Source organism: Hippocampus bargibanti, linkage group LG03 (assembly GCF_051943395.1).
Source record: "Hippocampus bargibanti isolate YZ-2025 linkage group LG03, ASM5194339v1, whole genome shotgun sequence".
NCBI lineage: Eukaryota > Metazoa > Chordata > Actinopteri > Syngnathiformes > Syngnathidae > Hippocampus > Hippocampus bargibanti.
Window position 1 is genome coordinate 9,343,422 of NC_142736.1, and position 13,314 is coordinate 9,356,735.

The window sequence follows — 13,314 nt, forward strand, 5'->3', positions numbered from 1 at the left end:
CCATTGGAAATGGGCTGATTTGTCAGCTGGGAATTTGTGTCAGCGAATATCAAATAGTTGTCTTGGTGCAACACACAACGATTCACCATCGCGTTATTTATGTGTTTTCCTTCTAATTTCGCCATCAACACGGATAAACACGAAGTTTTCAGAACAAAGTAAACAAAGTACAGAAAAATGCATTGTGTGTCGCTTTCTCGGTCAGGTGCGGTCCAAACGTGACGTCACATGGGGAACGTCATCAACTCGAAAAAAAGACTTCATGAATATTCAGCGCAAGTCTTAAAACGTAAACTACAGCTATATGCTGTGGAATCTTTGTAAAATATGCTCAGTCGAAGTCATTTGAAGTGATTTTAGAAATTATGGACATAACTTGTCCGGAGGCGTCGGTTGTCCTTTAATGCTTTAGGTTTAGTATTTCCGGCCCAAACACTCCCTCCAAATGCTCCTGGCCCGGCCCCTCTGCCAAATTTTAGAACCCAATGCGGCCCGCGAGTCAAAAAGTTTGCCCACCCCTTCTTTAAAGGACAACAACACCATTTTTTTTGTTTCCTATCTGATATCAGAAATTTTTTTATAGCATCTAACATACCCAAAACACGCAGGCTGATATTTTTAGTCAAATGCAAAACAACAATAAAAATGACTTAAAGTGTCCAAAAACTGCCATAAATCAGCTAGAAACTGGGGATTTTCAGAAAGTCCCGCCCCCAGATCGTGACGTCACGCCTGGTCGTCTTGCCTTGCTCAAGAAACAAAACAATGGGCTCATGGAGTTCAGATTCGGAAAAGATGCTTTCTTGTTACTCATCCAGTTATGAATATGATTGAAATAGTTCTGAAGAAATCATAAACGTTTGCAATCGATTAAAAGAGTCTTGACTGGGCCTTGACTTTGACACCTGTGCTTAAAAGGGATTAATATGTTTTTCATGGTTAGCTTTTTTTCCTTACTAGATTTTTGGAGAGTTATTTTTCATGTAATGTAAATGGTAGTGTTTTTTGAGTTTGCAAAACAAGAAAAGAAAAGAACAAAATCCCAAGGTATCCATATTGTGAGGCCCCAAATTCAATGACAGTCTCAAATCATTATAAACTGTTCAAGTGTCGTCTGTATTCTAGTTTTTTCAACAGGAAGTCGGCAGTCCACGCGGCACTGTGTGACAACATCGACACCCGCACAGTCATGGAGGAGATGAGGCAGTTAGTTAGCCACAGTAACACTTACATCGCGAGCAAGAAAAGTGCCAAGCTGAGACCCAACCGCATGCTAATGGAAAGTATCGCCATGTATCTCACCCAAATGCTTAAGGTGAGAAGATCCAAAAGCATCTCATGCTCCTTTTAACCTGACTGCAAATTCAATGTTTCATTATAAGATCAGTTCATTCTTAAAGGACAACCGACGTCACTTTTTTGTTTTTTAACTGACACCAGAAAAATGTTTTATAGCACCTAAAATACCCAAAACACGCAGTATGATATTTTTAGTCAAATGCAAAACACCAATAAAAATGAGTTGGTGTCTAAAATCTGCAAAATATTGAGCTGCGAATGGGGCATTTTCAGAAAGTCCCGCCCCCAGTTCGTGACGTCACGCCAAGACGTCTTGCATTGCTAGTGAATCAAAACAATGGCTTCAGATTCGGAGAATATGCTTTCTTGTTACACATCCAGTTATGAATATGATTCAAATAGTTCTGAATAGGAAAGCATACATGTTTGCAATCGATTAAATAATTTATTTGTGCCCTTTTGAGGCAAAATTGGGGGAAAATCTGGCTGATAAATTCCTTATATGGTGCTTGGATGCCCTCTTCTGGCCTTCTGGCGGCTTTTGGGTGCAACACGAGGTCCCCAGACCTTAACAAGTACAGCAAAATACATTGACGTGATGGAAGGACCGCTACAATGCGTCTTTTTTACGGTAAAGGGCGGTCCTTTAGTGACGTCACGTACGAAACAAGTACAGCAAAATACATTGACGTGATGGAAGGACCGCTACAATGCGTCTTTTTTACGGTAAAGGGCGGTCCTTTAGTGACGTCACGTACGGACTCGTCACCAACTCAAAAACAAGACTTCCTGAATATTCAGCGCGAGTCTTAAAACGTAAAATATAACTATATGCGGTGGAACCTTTGTAAAATACGCTCAGTAGAAGTCATTTGAAGCCATTTTACAAATTATGGACACAACTTGTCTGGAGACGTCGGTTGTCATTGGTCCCACCTATTTTGCTACTTTGAAGTTGTGATAGAAATTGTTGTTTTGTCTTGATGTTTATGCAAGAATAAACAGTTGTTCATGTCTTCCAGATATTTGGTGCAATTGAAGGATCAGAGCCCATTGGCTTCCCAGTTGGAGAAGGACAGAACGTTGATGTAAGATACAGCTTTGTTTACAATATGCACCAATAATTGCAGGTTTCCTCTCGGTTTCCACTTATACATCTATTTTAAATGTTTGGTCTTCACTCGGTTTGGCTCATAACTACTTGCGTCACCTGCCATTTGAACTTCACTTCATCTCACTGCCGTGAGGTGTCACATACCGAATTGATCCGAATATAAGATGGCACTGATAATAAGACGACCTCCTACTGACACATCACTACAACATTTTATTTGTTTCCTGATTTGGTTGAGTGGGCTTCTTCAGATTCCCTACCATGTTTTTTTACATGGTTTGCCTCTGTTAATCTGAAATTAACACAGTGGTTTGAACGTAAGATGCTTTCTTCATAACATCAGAATCAACTGGTTATTCACCATTTTGAGCATTTGTCAACAACAGGTAGTCATTGACGTCTGTGAAAACTGTTTTAAGAATCAAATCTCTTTTCATCACTTGTACATCTATTTGAAGTAACATGTCAAAGTAAATCGCTGTATGCAAGTAGAACATTTAAAACTACAGTTGTTCATGTTGATGTTTTCATATGATGGCTCCTACTGATCCAAAGATGCTGAGCTGTTTTTTCCCCTGTCTTCTAGCTGGAGAGCACTGTGATGCCTTACCTTTCAGTCCTCTCAAAGTTCAGAGAGCAAGTCCGAACAATTTCCAGACAGCAGAAGGGTAAGATCGAAGAAATTTTGCTCTATTTTGACATTATCTTCTCAAATTTAAAGTGACACTCTTAAACTATGTGTAAAACTGTTATTTTTAAATTTAAGAGACGTGTAAATATTTGTTATTGTTTTTAACGTTTATTTATCAGTCATGGAGTTGCTGCAGCTTTGTGATGATGTCCGTGATGTAACTTTACCGGAGCTCGGCATCCGATTTGAAGATCATGAAGGTAAATCTATCTATCTCGCTGGCGGTCTGTCTGTCTGTCTACCTTTGTTTTTATCATGTGGTGCGCAGATGCTTATGTCTGACAATAATGACAATAGTTAAGTGGCACTGAATAGCCATGCACAAATAACACATTGAATGATGTTTTTCCTTGGAGAAGTGAAATACAGTGATAACTCAGTTTACGAACTTAATTGATTCGCAGAAAGTGTGTGTAAGGCGAAAAGTGTCTCTTCCAAACATTCATTTCCCGTAGGAAACCATTAAAAATTAGATTAATCCGTTTCCAGGTCCCCATAAAACAGAATCACAGAAAGACCCTTAGCCACACGTAGCAATGGTCGACTCAGCAAGCTGGTACTGGGACGCTAAGCTGGTACTGGGACGCTAAGGCACACCTTGTTCGTGTTTTTTGATGATCTCCTTCTGCTCGACCATAATTTTCTTTTGTGTCCTCTTCGTCTTAACACTAGCCTGTGGTGGGGTCTTTTTCGGTCATAAAAAAGCAAAAGTATCCACTCCATAACAAACCACGTCTGCACTGAATGCACTCAAAGAAAGTGGGTGTGGAAAAGTAGTCCAGCAGCCAGGGCGGCGCTGTTCGCCCGTGCGGTTTGGTGTTCTTCCGCCGAAAACTAGTCCGCCAGCCATTGTGGCTCTCCGTGTGTTTCCCGAAAACTAGTTTGTATGCCAAGATTATATCCTCGCGAATTGAAAAGTTGAAAAGTTTGTAAGCTAAAGCGTTCGTAAGCCGAGGTATCATTGTACAAAGAGAAATAAGTGCTTTATACAAAAGTGGGAGGTCTGTCACCCTGTAAAAGATGTTCCTTTTTTAATACGACCGTTGAAACCAAATTCAGTTTTATTAAACTAGTAAATGTGTCATTTATCATGTACTTATGCAGTCTGACTTTGTGGCAGGACTGCCAACTGTGGTGAAACTAGTGGACAAGGAGATTTTGTTGAAAGAAAGGGAAGAGAAGATCATGGTAAGGAGTGGCAGTAGCCTTTCATTTATAACGTGATTGTGAACAGACTTCCCTCATTGCAGCGGTTACTCCAATTTGGTAAAATGTGTGGCTGTGTAGTAATGTCAGTAAAATGCCAATGTTCACAACACAAAAGAAAGGGCAGCACACTCAAATACATACTATCACCCGCAGAAAAAATATCCTGTGACTGTAAAGTGTCCTTGAGAGTTTTGAAAGGCGCTCATAAATGAACTTTATTATTATTATTATTATTATTATTATTATTATTATTATTATTATTATTATTATTATAAGTAGTCGAGGAATGCTTTTTGGCAGAGTTGGGGGAATCAAGTCTTTATTTTGTCAGACTCAAGTGCCTTTTTTAGGACTTGAAACTTGGGATTTAATTGACTTGACTTAGTCTTGAACTACATGACAAATATTTTTGTTTGTAGTTTGACATTTGCGCTTAAACACAATTTGCCTTTTAAGGAAGGAAAGAAAGAAAAGGAAGAAGGGATTTATTTCATTATTTCATTATTTCATTGCCAATCAGTCAATGTCACTAGTTAAAGGACAAACTTCATAACGGCCCTCGAGAAGAAACCTGTCACGTTTTGCAAGGTGGTGATGGCGGGTGCGGATCCCAAGAAGCAGGCAGGAGGGAGCAGGAGGTTGTTTGACAAATTGTATTACAATAAAGTCAGCAGGAACAAAATGTAAAACATCAAAATCAGCTGAATGGAAAAAATACAAAGTAGCAAAAGAAGACCAAAAGTAAAAGTCCGCCAAGGTTAAACAAACACATACACAATGCATGCAGCAAACAAGCAGCAAACAAACAATGAACCGGCACCGGATGGTCGTGCCGGGTGTCCTTTTAAGTGTCAATGATTAAACGACTAGCACCTGCGAGGCTGCAGGCAGGGCTGACGTCGCTACCCGCTGGTCGCCAATCTGATCGGGACGACCAGCACCTGTGCAGGTGTAGGCGGGGGCGACAGCGCCCCCCGTTGGTCGCCAACCAGATCATGACAAAACCGTAACTACAATGTCGCCTACAGTAAAAAATGAGTTTGACACCCCTGCCTTATAGGACAACCGACACCGCCGGACAAGTTGCGTCCATAATTTGTAAAATCACTTCAAATTACTTCTACTGAGTGCATTTTACAAAGATTCCACCACATATAGCTATATTTTACGTTTTAAGACTCGCGCTGAATATTCATGAAGTCTTGTTTTCGAGTTGATGATGATGCCCTAAGTGACGTCACGGAGGGAACGCCCCTGACCGAGAAAGTGACACACAATGCATTTTGGCTATGTTTTTTCATCTGAAAACACCGTGTTGTTGGTGAACTTAGAAGGAAAACTACATAAACAACGCAATGGTAAATCGTTGTGTGTCTGTCACGGTTTGCAAGGTGGTGATGGCGGGTTCGGATCCCAAAAAGCAGGCAGGAGGGAGCAGGAGGTTGTTTGACAAATTGTATTAAAATAAAGTCAGCAGGAACAAAATGTAAAACATCAAAATCATCTGAATGGAAAAAATACAAAGTAGCAAAAAAAGACCAAAAGTAAAAGTCCGCCAAGGTTAAACAAACACATACACAATGCATGCAGCAACCAAGCGGCAAACAAGCAATGAACCGGCACCGGATGGTCGTGCCGGGTGTCCTTTTAAGTGTCAATGATTAAACGACCAGCACCTGCGAGGCTGCAGGCAGGGCTGACGTCGCTACCCGCTGGTCGCCAATCTGATCGGGACGACCAGCACCTGTGCAGGTGTAGGCGGGGCCGACAGCGCCCCCCGTTGGTCGCCAACCAGATCATGACAGGACCCCCCCCTTCAAGGGGCTGCTTCCAGAAGTCCCAACAGTCTCCCAAAAGGTCCACTCGCCAGGGAACGGTTGGTGGAGAGGGCAACCGCTGCCTCTCCAGCACACGACGGGCGGCGGCCTGATGGGAACGGGACTCGGCCTGGGGTGGACGAAGACGCAGCACGGATCGTCGTGGGCGTGAGTGCGATCCCTCTCGCACGTTCACGTGACGGCGCATGGCTCTGCGTGGACGTCGAACTGCCAGGCGCAGAATGGCACCCCGTACGGCCGTATGGGACCAGGTCTCGGCCGGACGCCGACGTGGGCGTGAACTGCCCGGCTCCGGGGGAACGAGACCAGTCCAGAGCCGCTCCGGGATCCAGCGGTGAGTGGGGTCTCGGACTGACGTTGACGCGGACGTTGCACGGCTCGTCGTGGATGAGACTCAATTCGTCATGCACGACGACAGCGTGGCTGGACGTGGGCGTGCAATGCCAGTCACCCAGTGTCACCCTGGACGGCCACCTGGAAGGAGGTCTCGGCCGGACGTTTACGTGGACGTTGCGGCTCGTCGAGTGACGCAATTCAAACTCGACGAGGCTTGCGCTAGCGTGGACGTAGCATTGCCAGGCACAGGGTGGAAATGAGACGGGTCCGATGTACCTGCGGGATCCGATGGTGGCCGGTTCATTCTGTCACGGTTTGCGAGGTGGTGATGGCGGGTGCGGATCCCAAAAAGCAGGCAGGAGGGAGCGGGAGGTTGTTTGACGAATTGTATTGAAATAAAGGTCAGCAGGAACAAAATGTAAAACATCAAAATCATCTGAATGGAAAAAATACAAAGTAGCAAAAGAAGACCAAAAGTAAAAGTCCGCCAAGGTTAAACAAACACATACACAATGCATGCAGCAACCAAGCAGCAAACAAACAATGAACAGGCACCGGATGGTCGTGCCGGGTGTTCTTTTAAGTGTCAATGATTAAACGACCAGCACCTGCGAGGCTGCAGGCAGGGCTGACGTCGCTACCCGCTGGTCGCCAATCTGATCGGGACGACCAGCACCTGTGCAGGTGTAGGCGGGGCCGACAGCGCCCCCCGTTGGTCGCCAACCAGATCATGACAGTGTCGCAGCCAATTGTGGTAACACGCATAAAGGTCTCAGTTTACACAAATTCCCAGCGGACAAATCAGCCCATTTCCAACAGAGCTTGTGCGCCATCTTGTGCATTTTCTGGGCGCTACATTGGAGTCCAGACGGCTACAATTGATACGGAAGGACTTCTTTAATCAATTGCAAAACATTGCTTTCTTCTTCATTACTATTTGAATCATATTCATAACTGGATGAGTAACAAGACAGCATCTTCTCCGAATCTGAACTCTCTGAAGCCATTGTTTTAATTCTGGAGCAAGGCAATTTATGAAGGAGTATCCTGACGTCACAAACAAGGGGGTGGGACTTTCTGAATATCTTCAGTTCCGAGCTCATTTTGTGGCAGTTTTGGGACACTTTAAGTCATTTTTATTGGTCTTTCGCATTTGACTAAAAATATCAGTCTGCGTGTTTTGGGTATTTTAGATGCTATAAAACGTTTTTTTGATGTCAGTTAGGAAACAAAAAAATGGTGTCGGTGGCTGACCTGTCAGAGACTAAAGATCTTTTTTTTTACTTTGTTACTGCAAAGAGCCACATCAGCTACATTTGTTTAAGAGTGAAATGGCTTCCGAAACAACCTACGTCATCACTGTGGCATCAGGTTGAATAAGAGGCCTCAAAGTGAATCTACTGTATTTGAAAACAAGACTGATTGTCCCTGCAGCTGGAGGAAGAGAAGCGGAAGAAGAAAGAAGAGGCTGCCAGGAAGAAAGAAGAACTAGAGGTAGGTTTTGGTCCCTCAATCTCGTAAAAAAATAGAATTTACAGTAAATCAAACTGTCACATTTCCTTATCTGTTTGTTCATGGCTTTTGTGTTTCAGATGGCAAAGTTGGCTAAAATGAAGATCCCTCCATTTGAGATGTTCCTTGCAGACACAGATAAATATTCCAAATTTGATACAACGGTAATACAACCTCGAAAGGTTTTCAAACCACATTAGCCAAGTGAAAATCAAATAGTACGAGCAAAAATACAAGCATTTTCTGGAATTCGATACACCTGGGAACCCTGTGATGAAAGCGAGCAACATCTCGCCCAGTTTTACACACAATTATTGTGTCAGGCTGGTGAAGCAGCACATCTGATTTAGCCAAATTACAGTGATAGCTCGGTTTACGAACGTTACGTTTATGACAATTTTACCTTGGCATACAAACTTTTTTCGTACACGAAGCTGCCTCAATGAGTGATGTGTCATTCGCAAATGATCCCGTTCTTCTAACAACAAAATGGCAGCCGACTGTTTTTGTCCTCTATTCCCCGCCCCCAGTCTTCGGTTAAAGCCATGTGATTGGTCAAGAACGCAGGAGTGGGGGGCGGGGGTAAACATTAAAGAGACAGGCAGACTACAGTGATAGAGTTTCAACTTTGATAGTTCAAAGGCAGAGTGTAGACTGCAAGGTTAAAACATCCCATAAATCAGGCTCCACAAACAACCCGCACAAGCCATCTGTACACTTGATGCAAAAAGCTATCAACCCAGCTAAACAGAACACAATTGATGAGGAACTGGGTAAAATTATCACAGAGAAAGCACCTACAAGGGATCATTCCTCAATATGGTGAAAGAAGAAGGTTACGTTCCTCATCAAGGTTTAATGCTGATGAAACCGGCCACTCCATTCCATCAAACCATCAACGACCATCACAAAGGTAATTAAACGACTTTATTATATAGTACAGTTTTTTATAATACCATAGCACATGTATTATACATAAAATAAGGTCTACTTTGTGTAGTTTTAAGGCTTAGAAAATTAGAAAGTAGAAAATTATGTTTTATGGGCACCTGGGAACGGATTATTCTCATTTTAATGGTTTCCTATGGGATATTAATTTTTGGGATACACACTTTTCGCCTTAGACACTCTGTCTGGGAACCAATTAAGTTCGTAAACCAAGGTATCACTGTACAATTATTATTGAAAGGTCAAATAGTGTGGTTTGCTTTTCTACTTTCATTTCTTTCATAACTTTGCTGCTGTGAAATGTAAATTTTTCCACTGCGAGACTATTAAAGGCAAATCCAATCCAATGCCCCTGACCTGGTTAAAGTACCGTTTTGCCACCCCAGCCTCAAATATATGAACCAATTGTTTGAGACGTGTAAACTTCTTGCAAAGTCATTTCTTGCTCTGTCCATAGGGTTTCCCCACTCATGATGCTGAAGGGAAGGAACTCAGCAAAGGTCAAGAAAAGAAGCTGCGCAAGCTTTTTGAAAACCAAGAGAAGCTACATAAAGAATATCTTTTGAGCAAAGGTGTGCAGTCAGTGGAGACAAAAAATAATTGAATGAATATTCTTCAAAGATTCAATTCAATGGTCTGTGTTTAGTATTTTTTATTTTTTTTTCTCAATACCATGTATATTATTTCAGTCATAATTGCTGCATTTTTATAGATCATGACTCTCAAAATTGGGCTATCATTTGAAAATTGCCTTCAAATCAAATCATGAATTTTTACTGTAAGTCTCCTAAATTAATGCCAATTACTGTGCACCAATCTGTTAAGATCATAAATATGGGCATTTGACTTTGCTAATGATAAAGTCATTGATGAATGAAGCAGGAATCAAGTAAAAACAAGAAGGTTCTTTAATTTGGGCACAGCACAAATTGTGACCCCCAACTACTCCGAAGGGCAAGCAGGAGGAAAAGAGAAAGATGGGGCATGATGGGAGAGCTTTTATAAAGACTGACAGGATGTGATGTCATGTAAAGGCGGACAGGATGTGACACCATGTAAAGTCGGACAGGATGTGATGCCATGTAAAGGCGGGAAGGATGTGACGTCATGTAAAGGCGGGCAGGACGTGACATGTCAGGAAGTCCAAGAAAAACAAAATGGTCCAAAAGGAAACAGAAAAGATGTTCATATAGCAAATTGCCCCAACAGCTAATGCCTCACCATGAACCTCAACTCCCAGGACAGCATTGTTTAAAAGCCAAATACTCATAAGTGGGGGTGGCCGCTGTGGAATGGGGGGTTACGGCTCTGCTTCTGTGAACAAATTTTGTGTGCTTCGCTCAATGGTTCTTTTGCTCTGAAAGTGTTGCGATCATTTGTTGCCTATAACCATGACCTTATATTACTCAAATGCTATATTCACTTCAATTATTTGCCACTTTTTCACACCATTCCTGTAACTCATGCCCATTCAGATTCAGAAAGCCAACCCCCATTAAAAAGTCACTGGTCAATTACATTTATTTAGTGTTGGCCCTAAAAATCACTCAAAATTGAATGTGGTGCAATTATAGCCCCCAATTGAATATTCAGTTACAAATAGCAGAATGCATGTGAAGGATTGAAAATGTAAAGGCAAAGCTCGGATACTTGGAGTAATTTCACAAATTATGGAACGATAAGAAGGCTTTAATTTGTAAAGACAGGTGCCCACAGTACGTATTGGGTGACAAAATGATTTGATTAAATAATTATGAATTGCTTAGTGTGTTTTTGACACATTATTCTAGTTGGATTTATATCCTGTTTTTGAGTCTTAATGGCAACTTAATCATGTGAAAGACTGATATCTGTCAACAAATACAAATGTCATATACTGTTGGAAAGGTATTGAAATAAAAAGTAATGTTTATTTTGTTTGCATTTTCTTGTTTATATATATATATATATATATATACACACACACAGTGAACACCTTACCTTATGAACTTTTCCGTTTACGAACGTCAAATTTATGAATATTAAACCTTGGAATACACACTACTTTTCGCGATACACACCCACCACGGCTGGCGGAGTGATCTTCGGCGGAAGCACACGACCGAAAAGCGCTCCAGCCGGCACACCTTTCCACACCCCCTCTCTCTGAATTCACACGTTGATCGCCTCCGAGGAGCTTTTTGCAGATAATTTTACTATTAGAAGATGAATGCAAGATGATGCCCTAATAATCACCGTCGAGGAGAAGGAGATCATTGAGAAACACGAACGAGGTTTGCGTTTGTGGCGTCACATGTGCACACCGCGGCTGTCATGTGAATCTCAGCCTGACACATCTCTCACGCTGTGTGTCACTTCCCTGGGAGTAACTTTCTACGACCATTCTACAAATAAAGAGCCCGGTACCGTTCACCATTGCTACCATCATTCGCCTAAAAGCTTTACACAAAGGCGCTATTTAGTCGATGCTTTCACATGACTAATGACACCGAAATTGTCACGTGCGAGTTGACAGCTAGGGCGGGGCCGTCGCTCGCGACCTCCGCCAGCCAAAGAAGACACTTCAATTTCATTTCATTTCAACGAGTCGCAGTCACCTCACTATAGTGACATGATTACGACGCCTTGCGCCTCGCTGTGTCTTGTGCTGGCAAGTTCAAGAGTTTGCTTTGCCGAGGTGATTATTACCAGCGATGACCTCAGTTTGGTGCTTTCCGTCCGGGATCGCGAATGTGGTGGACGGATCGCCCCGCCTGCCTTCTTTTGTCGCGTTTTATTTCGCGTCCGTGGAATCACTGGACTCACGCCTTTTGTTGTAATAAAATCTCTGCCAGCACCTACGGGACTCGAAGTGGATGCAAAAGACATCGAGGAGCTTGTTGCTGACCGCTTTGATCCTCTCCTCTTTCCTCTAGAACTGCTTCATGTCATCACAAAGAGGGTACAGCAAGTCCTGAAGAATGAATGTCTCTCTGTGTCTTTGTTTTGTCATATTGTCTCTATGCTGTCATATTATTTGTTATTTAGATTTTTTTTTCTTGTTCTTTTGACTTCAAGACGGCGCTGCGAGAGTGGCTGCCTTTCCAACAGCACATGTATTTTGTTTTTCTACTTTCATTCCTTTCATCACTTTGCTGCTGTGAAATGTAAATTTCTCCACTGTGAGACTAATAAAGGCATATCCAATCCAATCCAATAATGAGGTCCTCAACACAGAGGATTTTATTTGCTTTCAAGAGGATAAGCAGAAGCAGGCCCTCCAGGCGTTGATGTGCAGGCTTTTATTGAACAGTTCCATCCAGAAAAGGCTATGAGAATCATCAACATGATGAATGATAATGTGATGCCTCAGTTTCGTAAGATCTTACAAGTCAGAAAGCAACACGTGTCAATTAAGAGCCATCAACGACCATGACAAATGTAAGTAAAGTGACTTTATTATACACTGCAGCGTATTTATTTCGTTACAATACAATAGCACATTTATTATACATAGACTAAGGTATGTTGTGTGTAGTTTTAAGGCTTATTTATTTGAAAATTATATTTTATGGAGACCTGGGAACGGATTATTCTCATTTTAATGGTTTCCTATGGGAAAAAAAAAATTGGGATACACACTTTTCGCCTGACACCAGACATAGGCAAATTACGGCCGCGGGCCACATATGGCCCGAATTTGTCCAAATTATAGTAAAATCAGTGTCTGAAAGTCTGAAAAAGTTAGCCGACAACAAGGCCTGCCCGGCAATAAAGAAAGACAAAGTATATATATATATATATGTATTTTTTTTAATTCAGTCGAGAAATCGCAAAAAAAAAATTGTCGCAAAGTATATAGTTTTTTTTTTATTAAGGCTGTACCTACCACAAACGCTACCTTGCTTAATTGACGATAATCCGTGGCTGAAGATTTTGCTCCAGTTGTCGTTTGCCGTCATGGTGCACAATGCATTGTTTGCGTTGTTTCCTACAAGCCACTGAGCGCCTTTCATAACACTCAAGTACACTTTACAGTCACGGTATAATGTAAGTTTACCTTTTGTAGCGACACACATTTTGTTAGCTTCTTTTGAGTCTTTTTTTCTGAGGCTGAGGTTCTGTGCGTCTACTTTGGAAAATGATATGCTTCGGACTTTCCCAAGCGTTCTTGTAAAAAGGAAAGGTGGCAAAGGCCAAACAAGAGGCATATGATGACTTGTATGCTCGGCTGGACAGCAAGGAAGGTGAGACTGATCTTTACAGGCTGGCGAGACAGAGAGACAAAGATGGTAAGGACCTGCAGCAGGTTCGGGTGATTAATGATAGAGATGGCAATGTATTAACAGGTGCCAGTAGTGTGATGGCAACATGGAAAGAGTACTTTG

General features: G+C 42.1%; 2 protein-coding genes across 3 annotated transcripts in view; one reads left to right on the top strand and one right to left on the bottom strand.

The window, feature by feature from the left end:
• The window catches only part of cars1 (cysteinyl-tRNA synthetase 1), a 32,682-nt gene extending 21,823 nt beyond the window's left edge, over positions 1-10,859 (top strand). For both annotated transcript variants that reach the window (XM_088991814.1, XM_088991812.1), the window contains 8 exons: positions 1,126-1,315; positions 2,322-2,387; positions 3,000-3,081; positions 3,224-3,304; positions 4,225-4,292; positions 7,922-7,981; positions 8,080-8,163; positions 9,405-10,859. In XM_088991814.1, coding sequence (XP_088847940.1) covers positions 1,126-1,315; positions 2,322-2,387; positions 3,000-3,081; positions 3,224-3,304; positions 4,225-4,292; positions 7,922-7,981; positions 8,080-8,163; positions 9,405-9,551 — 778 coding nt within the window. In that variant the 3' untranslated portion in view covers positions 9,552-10,859. The remainder of the gene's footprint in view (positions 1-1,125; positions 1,316-2,321; positions 2,388-2,999; positions 3,082-3,223; positions 3,305-4,224; positions 4,293-7,921; positions 7,982-8,079; positions 8,164-9,404) is intronic.
• LOC148900233 (uncharacterized) overlaps positions 1-13,314 on the bottom strand; it is a 236,690-nt gene that overhangs the window by 192,111 nt on the left and 31,265 nt on the right. The gene's annotated exons all lie outside the window — the stretch shown is intronic.